The sequence below is a fragment of the Panulirus ornatus genome, chromosome 19 (assembly GCF_036320965.1).
Source record: "Panulirus ornatus isolate Po-2019 chromosome 19, ASM3632096v1, whole genome shotgun sequence".
In the NCBI taxonomy this organism is placed as follows: Eukaryota; Metazoa; Arthropoda; class Malacostraca; order Decapoda; family Palinuridae; genus Panulirus; species Panulirus ornatus.
Genome location: NC_092242.1, coordinates 57,243,473 through 57,270,273, shown reverse-complemented (window position 1 = coordinate 57,270,273; position 26,801 = coordinate 57,243,473). Strand labels below are relative to the sequence as shown.

Here is a 26,801-nt window from a genome sequence, read left to right as displayed (position 1 = left end):
CATACACGTCCACACACGCAAATATACATACCTATACATCTCAATGTACACATATATATATATATATATATATATATATATATATATATATATATATATATATATATATATATACACACAGACACATACATATATACCCATGCACACAATTCACACTGCCTTTATTCATTCCCATCGCCACACATGGAATAACATCCCCCTCCCCCCTCATGTGTGCGAGGTAGCGCTAGGAAAAGACAACAAAGGCCCCATTCCTTCACACTCAGTCTCTAGCTGTCATGCAATAATGCCTGAAACCACAGCTCCCTTTCCACATCCAGGCCCCACACAACTTTCCATGGTTTACCCCAGACGCTTCACATGCTCAATTCAATCCACTGACAGCACGTCAACCCTGGTATACCACATCGATCCAATTCACTCTATTCCTTGCCCGCCTTTTACCCTCCTGCATGTTCAGGCCCCAATCACTCAAAATCTTTTTCAATCCATCTTTCCACCTCCAATTTGGTCTCCCACTTCTCGTTCCCTCCACCTCCGACACACATATATACACACACACATATACATATATACACATGTACATAATTCATACTGTCTGCCTTTATTCATTCCCATCGCCACCCCGCCACACATGTAATAACAACCCCCTCAGTTAAGGGGGCAAATGGGGAGGTGATAAAAATGCTTTGTGGAAGATGAAAGCTGGAAAGGCAGCGGGTTTGGATGGTATAGCAGTGGAATTTATTAAAAAAAGGGGTGACTGTTGACTGGTTGGTAAGGCTATTCAATGTATGTATGATTCATGGTGAGGTGCCTGAGGATTGGTGGAATGCTTGCATAGTGCCATTGTACAAAGACAAAGGGGATAAGAGTGAGTGCTCAAATTACAGAGGTATAAGTTTGTTGAGTATTCCTGGTAAATTATATGGGAGGGTATTGATTGAGAGGGTGAAGGCATGTACAGAGCATCAGATTGGGGAAGAGCAGTGTGGTTTCAGAAGTGGTAGAGGATGTGTGGATCAGGTGGTTGCTCTGAAGAATGTGTCTGAGAAATACTTAGAAAAGCAAATGGATTTGTATGTAGCATTTACGGATTTGGAGAAGGCATACAATAGAGCTGATAGAGATGCTCTGTGGAAGGTATTAAGAATATATGGTGTGGGAAGCAAGTTGTAAGAAGCAGCGAAAAGTTTTTATCGAGAATGTAAGGCATGTGTACGTGTGGGAAGAGAGGAAAAAAGACTGGTTCTCAGTGAATGTAGGTTTGCAGAAGGGGTGTGTGATGTCTCCATGGTTGTTTAATGTGTTTATGGATGGGGTTGTTAGGGAGGTGAATGCAAGAGTTTTGGAAAGAGGGGCAAGTATGTAGTCTGTTGTGGATGAGAGAGCTTGGGAAGCGAGTCAGTTGTTCGCTGACGATACAGCGCTGGTGGCAGATTCATGCGAGAAACTGCAGAAGTTGGTGACTGAGTTTGGTAAAGTGTGTGAAAGAAGAAAGTTGAGAGTAAATGTGAATAAGAGTAAGGTTATTAGGTACAGTAGGGTTGAGGGTCAAGTCAATTGGGAGGTAAGTTTGAATGGAGAAAAACTGGAGGAGGTGAAGTGTTTTAGATATCTGGGAGTGGATGTGGCAGCAGATGGAACCATGGAAGCTGAAGTGAATCATAGGGTGGGGGAGGGGGCGAAAATTCTGGAAGCCTTGAAGAATGTGTGGAAGTCGAGAACATTATCTCGGAAAGCAAAAATGGGTATGTTTGAAGGAATAGTGGTTCCAACAATGTTGTATGGTTACAGGTGAAAAGTGCTGCCAAGTGTATGCATGTGCATCAAATAAAGTTATAATCACTTTAGTGACATGTTATCTATTATGCATCCTTGGTGTTAATCAAGGTATCCTTGCATAAATACACACTAATTAATCAGTGAGAACTCTGGAATCATGTCAATTGAATCAATGAGCATACCAGTTTAATTATCAGTCCTAATCAACGTAACAAACTTGGTCCAGCAAATTAAGTGGAAGACGAGGCAAGCTTGGAAAATTTTAAAACATTCGGAGCAGAGAAAGCCATTACTAAACTATGCAATTTAGCAATGCATGTCCATAAAAAAAAAACGAGAGAAAGCAGATAATAGCTAAATAAAGGCAAACTTACAGAAGTAAACATCCCATTCATAAACACAGTAAACCTAGTGTCATACACACCACCAAAAATCAAGCTAAATAACTATTCTCTTTTGGTGTCCTAAAGTGTCAATAAAAACTTTCTAGATCTATCATTAAAATTCCTTAACACCCACAATAGGTTGAGGAAAATGATTCACATAAAGAATGCAATTATGTGAAAATAATTATTCCCTCGCAAAGAGCACACAAATTCACTACACTAAGTCAGTAAAGTTATCAATCACAACAAAATAGTGATAATAATATGGTAAATGATCTCTGAAGTGATAGATTTTGCATGAAAAACAAGTTATTTGCCATGGCTTTTATTTTCTAAGCTTCCACCTCAGCATAAATTATGATAAAGACAATACAAAATAGGGCAATATGTATATTATCAGCAATATACTTTCTATAAGGGAAAATAATGCTCATATCATAAAAAAAAAAAAACTTGCATACATGCTTATCATCAAATCTTTCATGTTGGTCAAATGCTGTCTAAATCTGAGGTTCTGGTCTTGGCCATTCTTATTCTTATGCCATTTATGTACAGTAATAATAAAGCCAAGCTAGTTAACGGAAGTGTCAGACATTTTGATCTTCCTATCACCATGTTACACCCTGAGGCATCATTATTAGTAATAAACAATATCCTCAAACTCATTCCCATTATCAGACATCAACAAAATGGTTTCAATTACTGCATCAGTTACAACACTCTTATTCTTGGTACTCATGACTACCATGGGAAAACAAAATTCAGAAACCATACCCACAAAATTTATACAAAAACACACTTTAGCAGCTTATTCTATCACCTCTGGCCTTTATAAACATTAAAGAGTAATGCATTGAAGTAATAATTAACAGACAATTAACTAATAAATCAATGACATGATCAAAACACCAAAGTCAAATGATTACTAACTTGCTATACAGACAGCTGACTGAATGCAAATAAACACTACACTTCGTGCTGCTTACATTCTAAAATTTCTTGCTTCTATATTCTTACATGGGAACATGAAACTTCCTTTTGAATATCACAGGACTGTATAACATATGTACCCTGACTATTATGAATAAGATCCAACTTCATATGTTGTACATGAGGACTCTGAATGAAGAGTAACAAGGGGGAACAACTAAACATCGATATATCCAGTAAATCATTGATTTAATGGACTACTTACCACCTGGTATGGCAATCTAGACAGTAAAGATAGATATAAACTTGAGAAAATTGTTAAGAAAACTAGGAAATTGGGTGCAAACACAAACACTGGATATGCTGTATTAGTAACGTGCAATGAAGCAGATGAAGATCATGCAAGATGCAACTCATCCTCTGCACCAATACTATGTACTTTCAAGGTCAGGAAGAAGACTGTCTATACAGTGCAATGATAGATTCAGGTATACTGAAATTGACATGCTGTCAATTGACTGAACCAAGCATCCTGGGTAAATTATGTAAAGGTCTGAGAGGCCTGGTTGTGGATATAGGAGTAAAGATCTCAGATCATTACATGCAGAAAATGGCAAAGAATGAGAAAAATTAATAAATAAAATCTTAATACCATGCAATGTGGCAAGGCAGGCTGGAGCAGATGGTATTGCAGTTCAATTTCAATAGAAAGGAGGTGACTGTACTGTTGACTGGCTACTTATCAATATATATGTACTGATCATGATGAATTGCCTGATGTTTGGCAAAATGCATGTATAGTGCTACAGTATAAAGGCAAGGGTAATATAAAGGTCAGTGTTCAAATTACAAAAGTAGCTTATTGAGTACATTATGTTAAGCTGTATGGATGAGTGGAGATTTGAGAGCGCGGCTGAAAGTACAGGGCATCAGATAAGTGAGGAACAAGGTGGTTTCAGGAGTGATAGAGGATATGTGGTCCAGGACTCTGGTTTGAAGAATGTATGTGAGAAACAGAAGGATCTCTATGTGCCATTTATGGATGTGGAAAAAGCATGTAATAGGGTTGACTGAAATGTTCTGTGGCAGAAGCTATAAATATATCGTGTGTGAGGAAAGCTATTAGAAGCAGTGAGAAGTTTATACCAATATAGTTATGTGTGCATGGATGGAGAGGAGAGTGAATGGTTCCAGGTGAAGATGGGTCTACAGCAGGGATGTGTGATGTCACAACAGGTGTTTAATACGTTTATCAATAGGCTGGTGAGGGAGGAGAGTGCAGGAGTCTTGGAGACAGAAGCAGATAAGCAGTCTGCTGGGGGCCTGGGTTGTACGAAGTTGTTTTTGATGATATTGTTCTGGTGGCAGATGAGAAATTTTTAATTTGGCCAAGTGAGAAAAGAGACTTGAAAACAAATGTGAATAATAGCAATGTTCATACATTAGATATAGCTGTGAAGAGATTATTTGGTGTGTGACTTTAAATGAAAAGAATGTGGAGGAGGAGGAACAATTTAGATACCTAGGAGTGAAAAAGTAAGCAAACTTACAAATGGGAGCTAAAGCGAGTCATAAGGTGGGAGGATTCTTGGGGGCATTGAAGATTGTGTGGAAAAAGAGGTCTTTTAAGGGCAAAGATGGATATATCTGATGGTAAAGTAGTCCTCTTCATGTTATAAGGATGCAAGGAATGGGCCTTAGACAAACATGTAAAAGATATGGTGAATATTTTGGAAATTTTTAAAATCGGGCCAATTTGAGGTGGGCAGAGGGCGTAGGGAAGAAAAAGAAGAAAAAAAAAAGGTGTGGGGCAGTAATAAGAGTATGTATGACAGCTGAAGGTGTGCTGAAATGATGTGGACAAATAGCATGGATGAATAAGGAAAGGATGACTAAGAGGGTACAAATTACACGATAAGTGCAGGGAACAAGTAAAAAGGGGGCTGCCAAGGATGAGGTGGGAGAATGTATTCAAATATACTTTGAAAGCTTGGATACTGAACATGCAGGAGGGCGAGAAGCATATCTATATTGGAAAATTTAAGAGATGTGGTTTTCAGAGGATGATGTGCTGTCAGTAAGCTGAACCAGAGCATATAAAAGAGGGAAGGAAAACCATAAAAACCATGGAAAGGTCTGTGGGGCTTGAGTGTGAATGGGGGTTCTGGTTTTGATGATATATACGTGACATCTAGAGTGAATGAAGCCATTTCTTCACCTGTTCCTGGTGCTAACTCCCTAATGTAGGAAAAACTTTATTTTTTATTTCTTTTATTATACTTTGTCGCTGTCTCCCGCGTTAGCGAGGTAGCACAAGGAAACAGACGAAAGAATGGCCCAGCCCACCCACATACACATGTATATACATACACGTCCACACATATATATATATATACACATGTACATAATTCATAGTCTGCCCTTATTCATTCCCGTCGCCACCCTGCCACACATGAAATAACAACCCCCTCCCCCACCCCGCATGCGCGCAAGGTAGTGCTAGGAAAAGATAACAAAGACCACATTCGTTCACACTCAGTCTCTAGCTGTCATGTATGATGCACTGAAACCACAGCTCCCTTTCCACATCCAGGCCCCACAGAACTTTCCATGGTTTATCCCAGACGCTTCACAGGCCCTGGTTCAGTCACCGACAGCATGTCGACCCCGGTATACCATATTGTTCCAATTCACTCTATTCCTTGCACGCCTTTCACCCTCCTGCATGTTCAGGCCCCAATCAGTCAAAATCTTTTTCACTCCATCTTTCCACCTCCAATTTGGTCTCCCACTTCTCCTCGTCCCCTCCACCTCTGACACATATATCCTCTTGGTCAATCTTTCCTCATTCATTCTCTCCATGTGACCAAACCATTTCAAAACACCCTCTTCTGCTCTCAACAACACTTTCTATTACCACACATCTCTCTTACCCTTTCATTACTTACTTGATCAAACCACCTCACACCACATACTGTCCTCAAACAACTCATTTCCAGCACATCCACCCTCCTCCGCACAACTCTATCTATAGCCCACGCCTCAACCATATATCATTGTTGGAACCACTATTCCTTCAAACATACCCCTTTTTGCTTTCCAAGATAATGTTCTCGACTTCCACACACTCTTCGACGCTCCCAGAACTTTTGCCCCCTCCCCCACCCTATGATTCATTTCTGCTTCCATGGTTTCATCCGCTGCAAAATCCACTCACAGATATCTAAAACACTTCAATTCCCCTAGTTCTTCTCATTTCAAACTTACCTCCCAACTGACTTGTCCCTCAACCCTAATGTACCTAATAACCTTACTCTTATTCCATTTACACTCAGCTTTCTTCTTTCACACACTTTACCAAACTCAGTCACCAGCTTCTGCAGTTTCTTACCCGAATCAGCCACCAGTGGTGTATCATCAGCAAACAACAACTGACTTCCCAAGCTCTCTCATCCAACAACTGACTGCATACTTGCTCCTCTTTCCAAAACTCTTGCATTCACCTCCCTTACAACCCCATCCATAAAAAAAAGTAAACAACCATGGAGATATTACGCACCCCTGCTGCAAACCTACATTCACTGGGAACCAATCACTTTCCTCTCTTCCTACACGTACATATGCCTTACATCCTCGATAAAAACTTTTCACTGCTTCTAACAACTTGCCTCCCACACCATATATTCTTCATACCTTCCACAGAGCATCTCTATCATATGCCTTCTCCAGATCCATCAATGCTACATACAAATCCATTTGCTTTTCTAAGTATTTCTCACATACATTCTTCAAAGCAAACACCTGATCCACACATCCTCTACCACTTCTGAAACCACACTGCTCTTCCCCAGTCTAATGCTCTGTACATGCCTTCAACCTCTTAATCAATACCCTCCCATATAATTTCCCAGGAATACTTAACAAACTTATACCTCTGTAATTTGAGCATTCACTTATAAACATATAAGGAGGAAAAAATAAGGTAAAGGAGAAAGAGAAAACTGCTACATACACAGGCTAACTTTATGACACCATTAAAGCAACTTACCTGAATAAACAACTCCACCAAACAAATCATTCATGATGTTTGCAAGACCTTCTGCACTTAGCATACCATGAAGTGCTCCCACAAATACAGTTTTGGCTGGGTCTAATTGATATGATGGGCAGCGAACATAATTGCTGTCACTTATCACCCAAGGAATAATCTGCACCTAAATGAAATGAGAAATGATTCTTAATGTTTCAAACTAATTTCTGAAATTCAAAGCAGAATACTGCATCTCAACAATCTTATCTATACAGGTTATATCATATGTATATGAAGGCATCTTACTAGATATTCATACAAATAAAAACAAAATAACCAATCTGACCTTACAGGGTTGATCAAGTAAGAAATATGGTAAGAGAGGTAAAGCAGTAAGAAAAGTATGGTTGAAGGAGCTCAGGACTGTGTGCAGAAATGATGTAGATATATGGAGAGAATGAGTGAAGAGGTAGATCAAACTGAAGATGGAAGGATGGAGTGAAATAGGCTTTGATAAGTTGGGGCCTGAATATGCAGGAACATAAGTTTGAATGGTACCGAATGAACTTGAAAAATGCAGTGTTCAGTGGGCAACATGCCATCAATGGACTGAACCAGAGCACATGAAATGTTCGGGGAGAATACACTGAAAAATCAGGTTATGGAAGGTAAGTTCTAGTTTTGGTGCACTAGATAACAGGTAGAGGGTGGATGTGAGTAAATGATGTCATTTCTTGTTTGGTCCTGGTGCTTGAAAGAAAAAAAAATATGAGAAATAATTCTACCAAGTTTGAGCCTTTGAGGAGGGTGAGCACTCATTTCCTTTTTTAGAAACTGAAGAAGGGGAGGGTTTTCACATCCCCACTCCCACCACCTTTAGTCTCCTTTTACGACATGTAAGGAATACAAAAGCAAAATTCTTTCTCCCCTACCTTAGGGATAATATAGATATATTTGATAATCCAAGGTCACTTTACTGATGTTGCCATTGACTGGATGACAGCCTGTGACCTCAACTGACCTAAAAATCCTCAAAAGAATGCATTTTGTGGCCTATCTGCACCAGTAGTATTAATCCCAGAGACCCACACTTAGCCTTCAGTCTGCCACCAAGAAAAACATCAGAAGCTTGCAACATCCTGCTTTGACATCTCTTATTCTCTTTGGGAATAGCTACTCCTCCCAGACTTGACCTCACTGCCTCTTAAATACCTGTGTATCATACTGCAGCAAACCAGTCAGGCAGCTGACTCACCGCTAGACAACTAGTGTACCACCTCGGTACCTGAAGTCCCGATTTCAGCTGCCCTTAGGGTGTCTCCATTTGTGGATTTCCCCATGCAACTCCTGACATTACATCTTCCTCACAGGTTTCACTGTTACGCTTATTCTCTGATGTTCACCTCTGACAGAAATCACAAGGAACATTGCCTTCGCAGCTGTAACAGCAAGGGACCTTGACCACAGCACTCCTGCATCCCTAGTGTCTCTCCAAAAGCCTCCTACAACCCAAGCGCTATTGGATATAACATGGCAAAAAACCCTACCAGAAGACCCATTAAATATATATATATGTGTATGACTGGATGGGTCTCTCATCATCTGTTTTTTGGCACTACCTAGCTGACATGGGAAATGGCTGTTTTCTGTGTGGTGGTGGCGACTGGAATGAATGAAAGCAGCAAATATGAATATGGACATGCGTGTATATGAGTGTGTCTGTGTATGTGTGTGTGCATTGAGGTGTGCATGTGTGGGCGTTGAAGTGTGTATGTCCATGTGTGGGCGTTTGTGTATGAATATGTGTATGCAAGTGGTTGGGCCATTCTTTGTTTCTTTGTGCAACCTCACTGATGCGGGAAGCAGCAATTAAGTAATAAAAAAGCAAATCTATACTTATTCATATCAATTATACTTGATCACCCTCTCCTACAAGGAAACAGATGAGGTAAAAAAGCAAATCAATATTTATTCACATCAACTATACTTGATCGCCTCTCCCACAAGGAAACAGACGAGGAATGGCCTAACTCACCATCATACACATGTATATACATAAACGCCCATACATGCACATATACATACATACATACACATCTTAACGTATACATACATACACATTTATCTATCTATTTATTATACTTTGTCACCGTCTTCCGCATCAGCGAGGTAGCGCAAGGAAACAGACAAAAGAAAGGCCCAACCCACCCACATACACATGTATATGCATATACGTCCACACACACACATATGCATACCTATACAACTCAACGTATACATATATATACACACACAGACATATATATACATGAACATAATAAGAGCAAGGTTATTAGGTACAGTAGGGTTGAGGGTCAATTCAATTGGGAGGTGAGTTTGAATGGAGAAAAACTGGAGGAAGTGAAGTGTTTTAGATATCTGGGAGTGGATCTGGCAGCGGATGGAACCATGGAAGCGGAAGTGGATCATAGGGTGGGGGAGGGGGCAAAAATTCTGGGAGCCTTGAAGAATGTGTGGAAGTCGAGAACATTATCTCGGAAAGCAAAAATGGGTATGTTTGAAGGAATAGTGGTTCCAACAATGTTGTATGGTTGCGAGGCGTGGACTATGGATAGAGTTGTGCACAGGAGGATGGATGTGCTGGAAATGAGATGTTTGAGGACAATGTGTGGTGTGAGGTGGTTTGATCGAGTAAGTAACGTAAGGGTAAGAGAGATGTGTGGAAATAAAAAGAGCGTGGTTGAGAGAGCAGAAGAGGGTGTTTTGAAATGGTTTGGTCACATGGAGAGAATGAGTGAGGAAAGATTGACCAAGAGGATATATGTGTCGGAGGTGGAGGGAACGAGGAGAAGAGGGAGACCAAATTGGAGGTGGAAAGATGGAGTGAAAAAGATTTTGTGTGATCGGGGCCTGAACATGCAGGAGGGTAAGAGATGCGCATGGAATAGAGTGAATTGGAACAATGTCACATACTAGGGCCAACATGCCTTCAAATGACTAAACTAGGGCATATGAATTGTCCAGGGTAAACTAGGGAAAGGTCTACTAAGGGGCCTGGCTGTGGATAGGAAGCTGTGGCTTTGGTGCATTACATAGAACAAGAATGAGTGGGAGCAGATGTGGCCTTTTTTCATCTGTTTCCTGGCACTGCCTTGCTGATGCAGGAGGTGGCAATGCTGTTTGCTATGAGGTGGTGGCTAATTTGAGTAAGAAACTGCAGAAGATGGCGAGTGAGTTTGGAAAAGTGTGTGTAAGGAGAAAGTTGAGAGTAAATGTGAATAACAGCAAGGTTATTGGGTTCAGTAGGGTTGAAGGACAAGTTAATTGGGACATAAGTTTGATGGAGAAAAAAATGGAGGAAATGAAGTGTTTTAGATATCTGGGAGTGGAATTAGCAGCGAATGGAACCATGGAAGTGGAAGCAAGTCATCAGGTGGGGGAGGGGGCAAAGGTTCTGGGAGCAATGAAGAATGTGTGGAAGGAGAAAACGTTATCTCGGGAGCAAAAATGGGTATGTTTAAAGGAATAATAGTTCCAACAATATTATATGGTTGCGAAGCATGGGCTATAGATAGGGTTGTACGGAAATGGGAATGGCGAGCATGTGGGGTGAGGTGGGGTGTGTGTGTGTGTGTGTCATATTTCATATATACATATTTTTTTTTTTCATAAATGCAGGCAATTCCCCATAGTAGTGAGGTGGCATCTAGAACATATGAATGAACCTTAAGAGGAAAAAAGGATTCTCAATTTGCATTTTCCTATCTTTCAACTTTTGTAAGTTTAGAAAAACAAGAAGGGAAGGTTTCCAGCACCCTCCTCTCATCCCTCTTAGTCACTTTCTACAAAGTGCAGGAGGTATGTGGGCAGTATTCTTTCTTCCCAATCCCTAGGGACTATTTCAAACTATTCTGATCTACTGCTAATGAGGAATTGTTTGATCCAATTTCATATTTCTCCTTTTATAATGTCCTGTCCTTTTCATTAGTAACACTCCTTAGAAAAAAAATCACCTATGTAACACTTTCATCTGTATCATGGTAAAAGAATGGTTGTGTTGGTGTTTTTCCTAGGAACACAAATTTCTGTCCTTCACTTACGAGTGTTTGAATTAAAGTTTGTCATAATGCTTTTATTTTAACCTCCCTTTAAGGCTGGTTGCTAAATGGGAAACTGATTTAAACTACAGTGTGTGCATACACACACTGGAATAAGTATTTGGTACATTCATAAAAAGTTAAGTGGCAAGGTAACACAAGCATTAAACTCCTAAAAACATTCATACTAAGTAACAACCTACTAAGAAAAATTTTCCATGGAAAACAAAACAGGTAGAAAGTACATACCTTCTTTGTAAATTTTGGGGTTTTTATTTCTATGAATGCTGCACGAACTGCCTTTCTGTATGACTGCACATTATTGAAAGTCACTCTGCCAGATCCAATTGGATATTTATGCTTGTCAGTGTCAATACCTGTCAAAATAGTAGTTAAAATCAATTACATAAGCCTTATTTATTCATCTATATACCTGCCCTTCACACATCCTATCTATTTATCTACATACCTATATAGTTACATTTCAATCATGCTACAGGATACAATTAATTATATTTTTTTTTTTATTATACTTTGTCGCTGTCTCCCGCGTTTGCGAGGTAGCGCAAGGAAACAGACGAAAGAAATGGCCCAACCCCCCCCCATACACATGTATATACATACGTCCACACACGCAAATATACATACCTACACAGCTTTCCATGGTTTACCCCAGACGCTTCACATGCCTTGATTCAATCCACTGACAGCACGTCAACCCCGGTATACCACATCGCTCCAATTCACTCTATTCCTTGCCCTCCTTTCAACCTCCTGCATGTTCAGGCCCCGATCACACAAAATCTTTTTCACTCCATCTTTCCACCTCCAATTTGGTCTCCCTCTTCTCGTTCCCTCCACCTCCGACACATATATCCTCTTGGTCAATCTTTCCTCACTCATTCTCTCCATGTGCCCAAACCACTTCAAAACACCCTCTTCTGCTCTCTCAACCACGCTCTTTTTATTTCCACACATCTCTCTTACCCTTGCGTTACTCACTCGATCAAACCACCTCACACCACACATTGTCCTCAAACATCTCATTTCCAGCACATCCATCCTCCTGCGCACAACTCTATCCATAGCCCACGCCTCGCAACCATACAACATTGTTGGAACCACTATTCCTTCAAACATACCCATTTTTGCTTTCCGAGATAATGTTCTCGACTTCCACACATTCTTCAAGGCCCCCAGAATTTTCACCCCCTCCCCCACCCTATGATCCACTTCCGCTTCCATGGTTCCATCCGCTGCCAGATCCACTCCCAGATATCTAAAACACTTCACTTCCTCCAGTTTTTCTCCATTCAAACTCACCTCCCAATTGACTTGACCCTCAACCCTACTGTACCTAATAACCTTGCTCTTATTCACATTTACTCTTAACTTTCTTCTTCCACACACTTTACCAAACTCAGTCACCAGCTTCTGCAGTTTCACACATGAATCAGCCACCAGTGCTGTGTCATCAGCGAACAACAACTGACTCACTTCCCAAGCTCTCTCATCCCCAACAGACTTCATACTTGCCCCTCTTTCCAAAACTCTTGCATTTACCTCCCTAACAACCCCATCCATAAACAAATTAAACAACCATGGAGACATCACACACCCCTGTCGCAAACCTACATTCACTGAGAACCAATCACTTTCCTCTCTTCCTACACGTACACATGCCTTACATCCTCGATAAAAACTTTTCACTGCTTCTAACAACTTTCCTCCCACACCATATATTCTTAATACCTTCCACAGAGCATCTCTATCAACTCTATCATATGCCTTCTCCAGATCCATAAATGCTACATACAAATCCATTTGCTTTTCTAAGTATTTCTCACATACAATTAATGTCCATATATATATTTTTTATTATCTTTATTTTGCTTTGTCGCTGTCTCCCGCGTTAGCGAGGTAGCCCAAGGAAACAGACGAAAGAAATGGCTCAACCCACCCCCATACACATGTATATACATACACGTCCACACACGCAAATATACATACCTATACATCTCAATGTACACATATATATATATATATATACACACAGACACATACATATATACCCATGCACACAATTCACACTGTCTGCCTTTATTCATTCCCATCGCCACACATGGAATAACATCCCCTCCCCCCTCATGTGTGCGAGGTAGCGCTAGGAAAAGACAACAAAGGCCCCATTCCTTCACACTCAGTCTCTAGCTGTCATGCAATAATGCCCGAAACCACAGCTCCCTTTCCACATCCAGGCCCCACACAACTTTCCATGGTTTACCCCAGATGCTTCACATGCTCGATTCAATCCACTGACAGCACGTCAACCCTGGTATACCACATCGATCCAATTCACTCTATTCCTTGCCCACCTTTCACCCTCCTGCATGTTCAGGCCCCAATCACTCAAAATCTTTTTCAATCCATCTTTCCACCTCCAATTTGGTCTCCCACTTCTCCTCGTTCCCTCCACCTCCGACACACATATATACACACACACATATACATATATACACATGTACATAATTCATACTGTCTGCCTTTATTCATTCCCATCGCCACCCCGCCACACATGTAATAACAACCCCTCAGTTAAGGGGGCAAATGGGGAGGTGATAAAAATGCTTTGTGGAAGATGAAAGCTGGAAAGGCAGCGGGTTTGGATGGTATAGCAGTGGAATTTATTAAAAAAAGGGGTGACTGGTGACTGTTGACTGGTTGGTAAGGCTATTCAATGTATGTATGATTCATGGTGAGGTGCCTGAGGATTGGTGGAATGCTTGCATAGTGCCATTGTACAAAGACAAAGGGGATAAGAGTGAGTGCTCAAATTACAGAGGTATAAGTTTGTTGAGTATTCCTGGTAAATTATATGGGAGGGTATTGATTGAGAGGGTGAAGGCATGTACAGAGCATCAGATTGGGGAAGAGCAGTGTGGTTTCAGAAGTGGTAGAGGATGTGTGGATCAGGTGTTTGCTCTGAAGAATGTGTCTGAGAAATACTTAGAAAAGCAAATGGATTTGTATGTAGCATTTACAGATTTGGAGAAGGCATATAATAGAGCTGATAGAGATGCTCTGTGAAAGGTATTAAGAATATATGGTGTGGGAAGCAAGTTGTAAGAAGCAGCGAAAAGTTTTTATCGAGAATGTAAGGCATGTGTACGTGTGGGAAGAGAGGAAAGTGACTGGTTCTCAGTGAATGTAGGTTTGCGGCAGGGGTGTGTGATGTCTCCATGGTTGTTTAATGTGTTTATGGATGGGGTTGTTAGGGAGGTGAATGCAAGAGTTTTGGAAAGAGGGGCAAGTATGTAGTCTGTTGTGGATGAGAGAGCTTGGGAAGTGAGTCAGTTGTTCGCTGACGATACAGCGCTGGTGGCAGATTCATGCGAGAAACTGCAGAAGTTGGTGACTGAGTTTGGTAAAGTATGTGAAAGAAGAAAGTTGAGAGTAAATGTGAATAAGAGTAAGGTTATTAGGTACAGTAGGGTTGAGGGTCAAGTCAATTGGGAGGTAAGTTTGAATGGAGAAAAACTGGAGGAGGTGAAGTGTTTTAGATATCTGGGAGTGGATGTGGCAGCAGATGGAACCATGGAAGCTGAAGTGAATCATAGGGTGAGGGAGGGGGCGAAAATTCTGGAAGCCTTGAAGAATGTGTGGAAGTCGAGAACATTATCTCGGAAAGCAAAAATGGGTATGTTTGAAGGAATAGTGGTTCCAACAATGTTGTATCGTTATAGGTGAAAAGTGCTGCCAAGTGTATGCATGTGCATCAAATAATGTTATAATCACTTTAGTGACATGTCATCTATTATGCATCCTTGGTGTTAATCAAGGTATCCTTGCATAAATACACACTAATTAATCAGTGAGAACTCTGGAATCATGTCAATTGAATCAATGAGCATACCAGTTTAATTATCAGTCCTAATCAACGTAACAAACTTGGTCCAGCAAATTAAGTGGAAGACGAGGCAAGCTTGGAAAATTTTAAAACATTCGGAGCAGAGAAAGCCATTACTACACTATGCAATTTAGCAATGCATGTCCATAAAAAAAAACCGAGAGAAAGCAGATAATAGCTAAATAAAGGCAAACTTACAGAAGTAAACATCCCATTCATAAACACAGTAAACCTAGTGTCATACACACCACCAAAAATCAAGCTAAATAACTATTCTCTTTTGGTGTCCTAAAGTGTCAATAAAAACTTTCTAGATCTATCATTAAAATTCCTTAACACCCACAATAGGTTGAGGAAAATGATTCACATAAAGAATGCAATAATGTGAAAATAATTATTCCCTCGCAAAGAGCACACAAATTCACTACACTAAGTCAGTAAAGTTATCAATCACAACAAAATAGTGATAATAATATGGTAAATGATCTTTGAAGTGATAGATTTTGCATGAAAAACAAGTTATTTGCCATGGCTTTTATTTTCTAAGCTTCCACCTCAGCATAAATTATGATAAAGACAATACAAAATAGGGCAATATGTATATTATCAGCAATATACTTTCTATAAGGGAAAATAATGCTCATATCATAAAAAAAAAAACTTGCACACATGCTTATCATCAAATCTTTCATGCTGGCCAAATGCTGTCTAAATCTGAGGTTCTGGTTTTGGCCATTCTTATTCTTATGCCATTTATGTACAGTAATAATAAAGCCAAGCTAGTTAACGGAAGTATGTCAGACATTTTGATCTTCCTATCACCATGTTACACCCTGAGGCATCATTATTAGTAATAAATAATATCCTCAAACTCATTCCCATTATCAGACATCAACAAAATGGTTTCAATTACTGCATCAGTTACAACACTCTTATTCTTGGTACTCATGACTACCATGGGAAAACAAAATTCAGAAACCATACCCACAAAATTTATACAAAAACACACTTTAGCAGCTTATTCTATCACCTCTGGCCTTTATAAACATTAAAGAGTAATGCACTGAAGTAATAATTAACAGACAATTAACTAATAAATCAATGACATGATCAAAACACCAAAGTCAAATGATTACTAACTTGCTATACAGACAGCTGACTGAATGCAAATAAACACTACACTTCGTGCTGCTTTTTTTTTTTTTTTTTTTATACTTTGTCGCTGTCTCCCGCGTTTGCGAGGTAGCGCAAGGAAACAGACGAAAGAAATGGCCCCCCCCCCATACACATGTACATACACACGTCCACACACACAAATATACATACCTACACAGCTTTCTATGGTTTACCCCAGACGCTTCACATGCCTTGCTTCAATCCACTGACAGCACGTCAACCCCTGTATACCACATGACTCCAATTCACTCTATTTCTTGCCCTCCTTTCACCCTCCTGCATGTTCAGGCCCCGATCACACAAAATCTTTTTCACTCCATCTTTCCACCTCCAATTTGGTCTCCCTCTTCTCCTCGTTCCCTCCACCTCCGACACATATATCCTCTTGGTCAATCTCTCCTCACTCATTCTCTCCATGTGCCCAAACCATTTCAAAACACCCTCTTCTGCTCTCTCAACCACGCTCTTTTTATTTCCACACATCTCTCTTACCCTTACGTTACTTACTCGATCAAACCACCTCACACCACACATTGTCCTCAAACATCTCATTTCCAGCACATCCATCCTCCTGCGCACATCTCTATCCATAGCCCACGCCTCGCAACCATACAACATTGTTGGAACCACTATTCCCTCAAACATACCCATTTTTGCTTTCCGAGATAATGTTCTCGACTTCCACACATTTTTCAAGGCTCCCAAAATTTTCGCCCCCTCCCCCACCCTATGATCCACTTCCGCTTCCATGGTTCCATCCGCTGACAGATCCACTCCCAGATATCTAAAACACTTCACTTCCTCCAGTTTTTCTCCATTCAAACTCACCTCCCAATTGACTTGACCCTCACCCCTACTGTACCTAATAACCTTGCTCTTATTCACATTTACTCTCAACTTTCTTCTTCCACACACTTTACCAAACTCAGTCACCAGCTTCTGCAGTTTCTCACATGAATCAGCCACCAGCGCTGTATCATCAGCGAACAACAACTGACTCACTTCCCAAGCTCTCTCATCCCCAACAGACTTCATACTTGCCCCTCTTTCCAGGACTCTTGCATTTACCTCCCTTACAACCCCATGCTGCTTACATTCTAAAATTTCTTGCTTCTATATTCTTACATGGGAACATGAAACTTCCTTTTGAATATCACAGGACTGTATAACATATGTAGCCTGACTATTATGAATAAGATCCAACTTCATATGTTGTACATGAGGACTCTGAATGAAGGGTAACAAGGGGGAACAACTAAACATCGATATATCCAGTAAATCATTGATTTAATGGACTACTTACCACCTGGTATGGCAATCTAGACAGTAAAGATAGAAATAAACTTGAGAAAATTGTTAAGAAAACTAGGAAATTGGGTGCAAACACAAACACTGGATATGCTGTATTAGTAACGTGCAATGAAGCAGATGAAGATCATGCAAGATGCAACTCATCCTCTGCACCAATACTATGTACTTTCAAGGTCAGGAAGAAGACTGTCTATACAGTGCAATGATAGATTCAGGTATACTGAAGTTGACATGCTGTCAATTGACTGAACCAAGCATCCTGGGTAAATTATGTAAAGGTCTGAGAGGCCTGGTTGTGGATATAGGAGTAAAGATTTCAGATCATTACATGCAGAAAATGGCAAAGAATGAGAAAAATTAATAAATAAAATCTTAATACCATGCAATGTGGCAAGGCAGGCTGGAGCAGATGGTATTGCAGTTCAATTTCAATAGAAAGGAGGTGACTGTACTGTTGACTGGCTACTTATCAATATATATGTACTGATCATGATGAATTGCCTGATGTTTGGCAAAATGCATGTATAGTGCTACAGTATAAAGGCAAGGGTAATATAAAGGTCAGTGTTCAAATTACAAAAGAAGTAGCTTATTGAGTACATTATGTTAAGCTGTATGGATGAGTGGAGATTTGAGAGCGCGGCTGAAAGCACAGGGCATCAGATAAGTGAGGAACAATGTGGTTTCAGGAGTGATAGAGGATATGTGGTCCAGGACTCTGGTTTGAAGAATGTATGTGAGAAACAGAAGGATCTCTATGTGCCATTTATGGATGTGGAAAAAGCATGTAATAGGGTTGACTGAAATGTTCTGTGGCAGAAGCTATAAATATATCGTGTGTGAGGAAAGCTATTAGAAGCAGTGAGAAGTTTATACCAATATAGTTATGTGTGCATGGATGGAGAGGAGAGTGAATGGTTCCAGGTGAAGATGGGTCTACAGCAGGGATGTGTGATGTCACAACAGGTGTTTAATACGTTTATCAATAGGCTGGTGAGGGAGGAGAGTGCAGAAGTCTTGGAGACAGAAGCAGATAAGCAGTCTGCTGGGGGCCTGGGTTGTGCAAAGTTGTTTTTGATGATATTGTTCCGGTGGCAGATGAGAAATTTCTAATTTGGCCAAGTGAGAAAAGAGACTTGAAAACAAATGTGAATAATAGCAATGTTCATACATTAGATATAGCTGTGAAGAGATTATTTGGTGTGTGACTTTAAATGAAAAGAATGTGGAGGAGGAGGAACAATTTAGATACCTAGGAGTGAAAAAGTAAGCAAACTTACAAATGGGAGCTAAAGCGAGTCATAAGGTGGGAGGATTCTTGGGGGCATTGAAGATTGTGTGGAAAAAGAGGTCTTTTAAGGGCAAAGATGGGTATATCTGATGGTAAAGTAGTCCTCTTCATGTTATAAGGATGCAAGGAATGGGCCTTAGACAAACATGTAAAAGATATGGTGAATATTTTGGAAATTTTTAAAATCGGGCCAATTTGAGGTGGGCAGAGGGCGTAGGGAAGAAAAAGAAGAAAAAAAAAAGGTGTGGGGCAGTAATAAGAGTATGTATGACAGCTGAAGGTGTGCTGAAATGATGTGGACAAATAGCATGGATGAATAAGGAAAGGATGACTAAGAGGGTACAAATTACACGATAAGTGCAGGGAACAAGTAAAAAGGGGGCTGCCAAGGATGAGGTGGGAGAATGTATTCAAATATACTTTGAAAGCTTGGATACTGAACATGCAGGAGGGCGAGAAGCATATCTATGTTGGAAAAATTTAAGAGATGTGGTTTTCAGAGGATGATGTGCTGTCAGTAAGCTGAACCAGAGCATATAAAAGAGGGAAGGAAAACCATAAAAACCATGGAAAGGTCTGTGGGGCTTGAGTGTGAATGGGGGTTCTGGTTTTGATGATCTATACGTGACATCTAGAGTGAATGAAGCCATTTCTTCACCTGTTCCTGGTGCTAACTCCCTAATGTAGGAAAAACTTTATTTTTTATTTCTTTTATTATACTTTGTCGCTGTCTCCCGCGTTAGCGAGGTAGCACAAGGAAACAGACGAAAGAATGGCCCAGCCCACCCACACATACATGTATATACATACACGTCCACATATATATATATATACACATGTACATAATTCATACTGTCTGCCCTTATTCATTCCCGTCGCCACCCTGCCACACATGAAATAACAACCCCCTCCCCCACCCCGCATGCACGCAAGGTAGTGCTAGGAAAAGATAAAGACCACATTCGTTCACACTCAGTCTCTAGCTGTCATGTATAATGCACTGAAACCACAGCTCCCTTTCCACATCCAGGCCCCACAGAACTTTCCATGGTTTATCCCAGACGCTTCACAGGCCCTGGTTCAGTCACCGACAGCATGTCGACCCCGGTATACCATATTGTTTCAATTCACTCTATTCCTTGCACGCCTTTCACCCTCCTGCATGTTCAGGCCCCAATCAGTCAAAATCTTTTTCACTCCATCTTTCCACCTCCAATTTGGTCTCCCACTTCTCCTCATCCCCTCCACCTCTGACACATATATCCTCTTGGTCAATCTTTCCTCATTCATTCTCTCCATGTGACCAAACCATTTCAAAACACCCTCTTCTGCTCTCAACCACACTTTCTATTACCACACATCTCTCTTACCCTTTCATTACTTACTTGATCAAACCACCTCACACCACATACTGTCCTCAAACAACTCATTTCCAGCACATCCACTCTCCTCCGCACAACTCTATCTATAGCCCACGCCTCACAACCATATATCATTGTTGGAACCACTATTCCTTCAAACATACCCCTTTTTGCTTTCCAAGATAATGTTCTCGACTTCCACACACTCTTCGACGCTCCCAGAACTTTTGCCCCCTCCCCCACCCTATGATTCATTTCTGCTTCCATGGTTTCATCCGCTGCAAAATCCACTCACAGATATCTAAAACACTTCAATTCCTCTAGTTCTTCTCATTTCAAACTTACCTCCCAACTGACTTGTCCCTCAACCCTAATGTACCTAATAACCTTACTCTTATTCACATTTACACTCAGCTTTCTTCTTTCACACACTTTACCAAACTCAGTCACCAGCTTCTGCAGTTTCTTACCCGAATCAGCCACCAGTGGTGTATCATCAGCAAACAACAACTGACTTCCCAAGCTCTCTCATCCAACAACTGACTGCATACTTGCTCCTCTTTCCAAAACTCTTGCATTCACCTCCCTTACAACCCCATCCATAAAAAAAAGTAAACAACCATGGAGATATTACGCACCCCTGCAGCAAACCTACATTCACTGGGAACCAATCACTTTCCTCTCTTCCTACACGTACATATGCCTTACATCCTCGATAAAAACTTTTCACTGCTTCTAACAACTTGCCTCCCACACCATATATTCTTAATACCTTCCACAGAGCATCTCTATCATATGCCTTCTCCAGATCCATCAATGCTACATACAAATCCATTTGCTTTTCTAAGTATTTCTCACATACATTCTTCAAAGCAAACACCTGATCCACACATCCTCTACCACTTCTGAAACCACACTGCTCTTCCCCAGTCTGATGCTCTGTACATGCCTTCAACCTCTTAATCAATACCCTCCCATATAATTTCCAAGGAATACTCAACAAACTTATACCTCTGTAATCTGAGCATTCACTTATAAACATATAAGGAGGAAAAAATAAGGTAAAGGAGAAAGAGAAAACTGCTACATACACAGGCTAACTTTATGACACCATTAAAGCAACTTACCTGAATAAACAACTCCACCAAACAAATCATTCATGATGTTTGCAAGACCTTCTGCACTTAGCATACCATGAAGTGCTCCCACAAATACAGTTTTGGCTGGGTCTAATTGATATGATGGGCAGCGAACATAATTGCTGTCACTTATCACCCAAGGAATAATCTGCACCTAAATGAAATGAGAAATGATTCTTAATGTTTCAAACTAATTTCTGAAATTCAAAGCAGAATACTGCATCTCAACAATCTTATCTATATAGGTTATATCATATGTATATGAAGGCATCTTACTAGATATTCATACAAATAAAAACAAAATAACCAATCTGACCTTACAGGGTTGATCAAGTAAGAAATATGGTAAGAGAGGTAAAGCAGTAAGAAAAGTATGGTTGAAGGAGCTCAGGACTGTGTGCAGAAGTGATGTAGATATATGGAGAGAATGAGTGAAGAGGTAGATCAAACTGAAGATGGAAGGATGGAGTGAAATAGGCTTTGATAAGGGGCCTGAATATGCAGGAACATAAGTTTGAATGGTACCGAATGAACTTGAAAAATGCAGTGTTCAGTGGGCAACATGCCATCAATGGACTGAACCAGAGCACATGAAATGTTCGGGGAGAATACACTGAAAAATCAGGTTATGGAAGGTAAGTTCTAGTTTTGGTGCACTACATAACAGGTAGAGGGTGGATGTGAGTAAATGATGCCATTTCTTGTTTGGTCCTGGTGCTTGAAAGAAAAAAAAAAATAGGAGAAATAATTCTACCAAGTTTGAGCCTTTGAGGAGGGTGAGCACTCATTTCCTTTTTTAGAAACTGAAGAAGGGGAGGGTTTTCACATCCCCACTCCCACCACCTTTAGTCTCCTTTTACGACATGTAAGGGATACAAAAGCAAAATTCTTTCTCCCCTACCTTAGGGATAATATAGATATATTTGATAATCCAAGGTCACTTTATTGATGTTGCCATTGACTGGATGACAGCCTGTGACCTCAACTGACCTAAAAATCCTCAAAAGAATGCATTTTGTGGCCTATCTGCACCAGTAGTATTAATCCCAGAGACCCACACTTAGCCTTAAGTCTGCCACCAAGAAAAACATCAGAAGCTTGCAACATCCTGCTTTGACATCTCTTATTCTCTTTGGGAATAGCTACTCCTCCCAGACTTGACCTCACTGCCTCTTAAATACCTGTGTATCATACTGCAGCAAACCAGTCAGGCAGTTGACTCACCGCTAGACAACTAGTGTACCACCTCGGTACCTGAAGTCCCGATTTCAGCTGCCCTTAGGGTGTCTCCATTTGTGGATTTCCCCATGCAACTCCTGACATTACATCTTCCTCACAGGTTTCACTGTTACGCTTATTCTCTGATGTTCACCTCTGACAGAAATCACAAGGAACATTGCCTTCGCAGCTGTAACAGCAAGGGACCTTGACCACAGCACTCCTGCATCCCTAGTGTCTCTCCAAAAGCCTCCTACAACCCAAGCGCTATTGGATATAACATGGCAAAAAACCCTACCAGAAGACCCATTAAATATATATATATGTGTATGACTGGATGGGTCTCTTATCATCTGTTTTTTGGCACTACCTAGCTGACATGGGAAATGGCTGTTTTCTGTGTGGTGGTGGCGACTGGAATGAATGAAAGCAGCAAATATGAATATGGACATGCGTGTATATGAGTGTGTCTGTGTATGTGTGTGTGCATTGAGGTGTGCATGTGTGGGCGTTGAAGTGTGTATGTCCATGTGTGGGCGTTTGTGTATGAATATGTGTATGCAAGTGGTTGGGCCATTCTTTGTTTCTTTGTGCAACCTCACTGATGCGGGAAGCAGCAATTAAGTAATAAAAAAGCAAATCTATACTTCTTCATATCAATTATACTTGATCACCCTCTCCTACAAGGAAACAGATGAGGTAAAAAAGCAAATCTATATTTATTCACATCAACTATACTTGATCGCCTCTCCCACAAGGAAACAGACGAGGAATGGCCCAACTCACCAACATGCACATGTATATACATAAACGCCCATACATGCACATATACATACATACATACACATCTTAACGTATACATACATACACATTTATCTATTTATTTATTATACTTTGTCACCGTCTTCCGCATCAGCAAGGTAGCGCAAGGAAACAGACAAAAGAAAGGCTCAACCCACCCACATACACATGTATATGCATATACGTCCACACACACACATATGCATACCTATACAACTCAACGTATACATATATATACACACACAGACATATATATACATGAACATAATAAGAGCAAGGTTATTAGGTACAGTAGGGTTGAGGGTCAATTCAATTGGGAGGTGAGTTTGAATGGAGAAAAACTGGAGGAAGTAAAGTGTTTTAGATATCTGGGAGTGGATCTGGCAGCGGATGGAACCATGGAAGCGGAAGTGGATCATAGGGTGGGGGAGGGGGCGAAAATTCTGGGAGCCTTGAAGAATGTGTGGAAGTCGAGAACATTATCTCGGAAAGCAAAAATGGGTATGTTTGAAGGAATAGTGGTTCCAACAATGTTGTATGGTTGCGAGGCGTGGACTATGGATAGAGTTGTGTGCAGGAGGATGGATGTGCTGGAAATGAGATGTTTGAGGACAATGTGTGGTGTGAGGTGGTTTGATCGAGTAAGTAACGTAAGGGTAAGAGAGATGTGTGGAAATAAAAAGAGCGTGGTTGAGAGAGCAGAAGAGGGTGTTTTGAAATGGTTTGGTCACATGGAGAGAATGAGTGAGGAAAGATTGACCAAGAGGATATATGTGTCGGAGGTGGAGGGAACGAGGAGAAGAGGGAGACCAAATTGGAGGTGGAAAGATGGAGTGAAAAAGATTTTGTGTGATCGGGGCCTGAACATGCAGGAGGGTGAAAGGAGGGCAAAGAATAGAGTGAATTGGAGCGATGTGGTATACCGGGGTTGACGTGCTGTCAGTGGATTGAATCAAGGCATGTGTATGGGGTTGGGTTGGGCCATTTTTTCGTCTGTTTCCTTGCACTACCTCGCAAATGCGGGAGACAGCGACAAAGCAAAAAAAAAAAAAAAAAAATATTAAATGAGAATGAGTGAGGAAAGATTGACCAAGAGGATATATGCGTTGGAGGTGGAGGGAACGAGGAGAAGTGGGAGACCAAATTGGAGGTGGAAAGATGGAGTGAAAAAGATTTTGTGTGATCAGGGCCTGAACATGCAGGAGGGTGAAAGGAGGGCAAGGAATAGAGTGAATTGGATCGATGTGGTATACCGGGGTTGACGTGCTGTCAGTGGATTGAATCACGGCATGTGAAGCGTCTGGGGGAAAACCATGGAAAGCTGTGTAGGTATGTATATTTGCGTGTGTGGACGTATGTATATACATGTGTATGGGGGTGGGTTGGGCCATTTCTTTCGTCTGTTTCCTTGCGCTACCTCGCAAACGCGGGAGAAAAAAAAAAAAAAAAAAAAAAAAAAAAATTCATAGTCTGCCTTTTATTCATTCCCGTCGCCACCCTGCCACACATGAAATGAAGACCCCCGTCCCCTGCATGTGCACGAGGTAGCGCTAGGAAAAGACAATAAAGGCCACATTCGTTCACAGTCTCTAGCTCCCATGTATAATGCACCGAAACTACAGCTCCCTTTCCACAGCCAGGCCCCACAAAACTTTCCATGGTTGACCCCAGACGCTTCACATGCCCTGGTTCAATCCACTGACATACATACACAGACATATACATATATACGCATGTACATATTCATGCTTGCTGCCTTCATCCATTCCTGTCGCCACCCATACTCCTTGCGTGTTAGAAAAGACAACTAAAGGGGAGGGAGCAGGAGCCTAGAAACCCTTGCCTTCTTGTATTTCAATTTCTAAAAGAGGAAACAGAAAAAGGAGCAGCCAAGCTGTGAGAGCTCATCCTCCTCCAAGGATCAGACTTGGGAGTCTGGATGTAACCAAGACGAAAAGAAAGGAGAGACAGGTAGTATGTTTGAGGAAAGAAACCTGGATGTTCTGGCTCTGAGTAATACAAAAGCTCTAGGACAAAGGGGAAGAATGGTTTGGAAATGTCTTAGAAGTAAAGGCAAGGGTTAGTGAGAGGACAAGAGGTAAGGAAGGAGTAGCACTACTGAAGCCCTTGTGGGCATGTGTGATCAAGTGTAAGGGAGTAAATTCTTGGTTGATGTGGGTAAAACAAAATGGATAGTAGGAGACAGGTGATTATTGGTGCTTATGCACTTGGCTATAAGAAGATAGATCATGAAAGACATGTTTAGGGAGCATCCAAGTGATTGTGTTAGCAGTTTTGGAGTATGAAACCAGGTATAAGTGGTGTGTGATTTAAATGTGATAGCATGTAGTGTGGCAGTTGAGGGTACAATTGGTGAGCATGATGTATTCAATGTTATGAACAGCAATGGTGAAGCGCTTGTGAAATTCTGTGCTGAAAAAAGATTGGCGATTAGGAATACTTGGTTCAAAAAGATACATATAGATAAGTATACATATGCGAGTAGGAGAAATGGTCAATGGGCATTATTGGATTACGTAGTAATGTTTCCAAGTGAAGGTCGTTCTGTGGCAGGAATGTGCGATATCACCATGGTTGTTTGATATGTTTTTGGATGGGGTGGTGCAGGGGCTAAATGCACGTCTTGAAGAGGGGTGAGTATGCAATCTGTTTGGAAAGAGAGGACATGGGAAGCAAGTGACTTCTTGTTTGCGGGTGATACAGCATTGGTGGATGACTCAAGTGAGAAAGTGCAGAAGTTGGTGAGTGAGTTTAGAAAAGTATGTGAAAGGAGAAAGTGAAGAGTATGAGGGAATAAAACCTATATTAGGTTCACCAGGGTTGAGGGACAAGTTAATTGGGTTGTAAGATTGAAGAGAAAAAATTAGAGGAAGTGAAGCATTCCAGATATCTGGGAGTGGACTTGGCAGTGACTGGAACCGTGTAAGCAGAAGCAAGTCATAGGGTGGGGATGGAGTAAAGTTCTGAGAGCAACTAAGAATGTGTGAAGAGAGAGAATGCTATCTCAGAGAGCAAAATTTCATATGTGTGAAGGAATAGTAGTTCCAACAATATCAAATGGTCGCAAAGCATGGGATATAGTTGTGTAGAGGAGGGGTGAAGTGTTGGAAATGAAATGTTTGAGAGTAATATGTGGCGTGGGGTACTTTGATCAAGTAAATAAGGATCAATCATGTCCTTACCTCGCTAATGCAGGAAATGGCTAAAAGAGAGAGAGAGAGAGAGAGAGAGAGAGAGAGAGAGAGAGAGATGGGGGGCACTGACTCGTTTCCTAAGATTTCTGCACTCAGGATGTATGTAAAAATGAAGCTGTTACAAAATATGGGTTACTGGTAGAATTTGTGCACC

General features: G+C 40.9%; 1 protein-coding gene across 1 annotated transcript in view; it reads right to left on the bottom strand.

Annotated features, from left to right (window-relative positions):
- Window positions 1-26,801, bottom strand: part of orb (polyadenylation element binding protein orb) — an 89,789-nt gene that overhangs the window by 4,766 nt on the left and 58,222 nt on the right. Inside the window, exons 12-13 of the mRNA XM_071673948.1 lie at window positions 21,402-21,567; window positions 11,478-11,605 (exon numbers count right to left, since the gene is read on the bottom strand). Coding sequence (XP_071530049.1) covers window positions 11,478-11,605; window positions 21,402-21,567 — 294 coding nt within the window. The remainder of the gene's footprint in view (window positions 1-11,477; window positions 11,606-21,401; window positions 21,568-26,801) is intronic.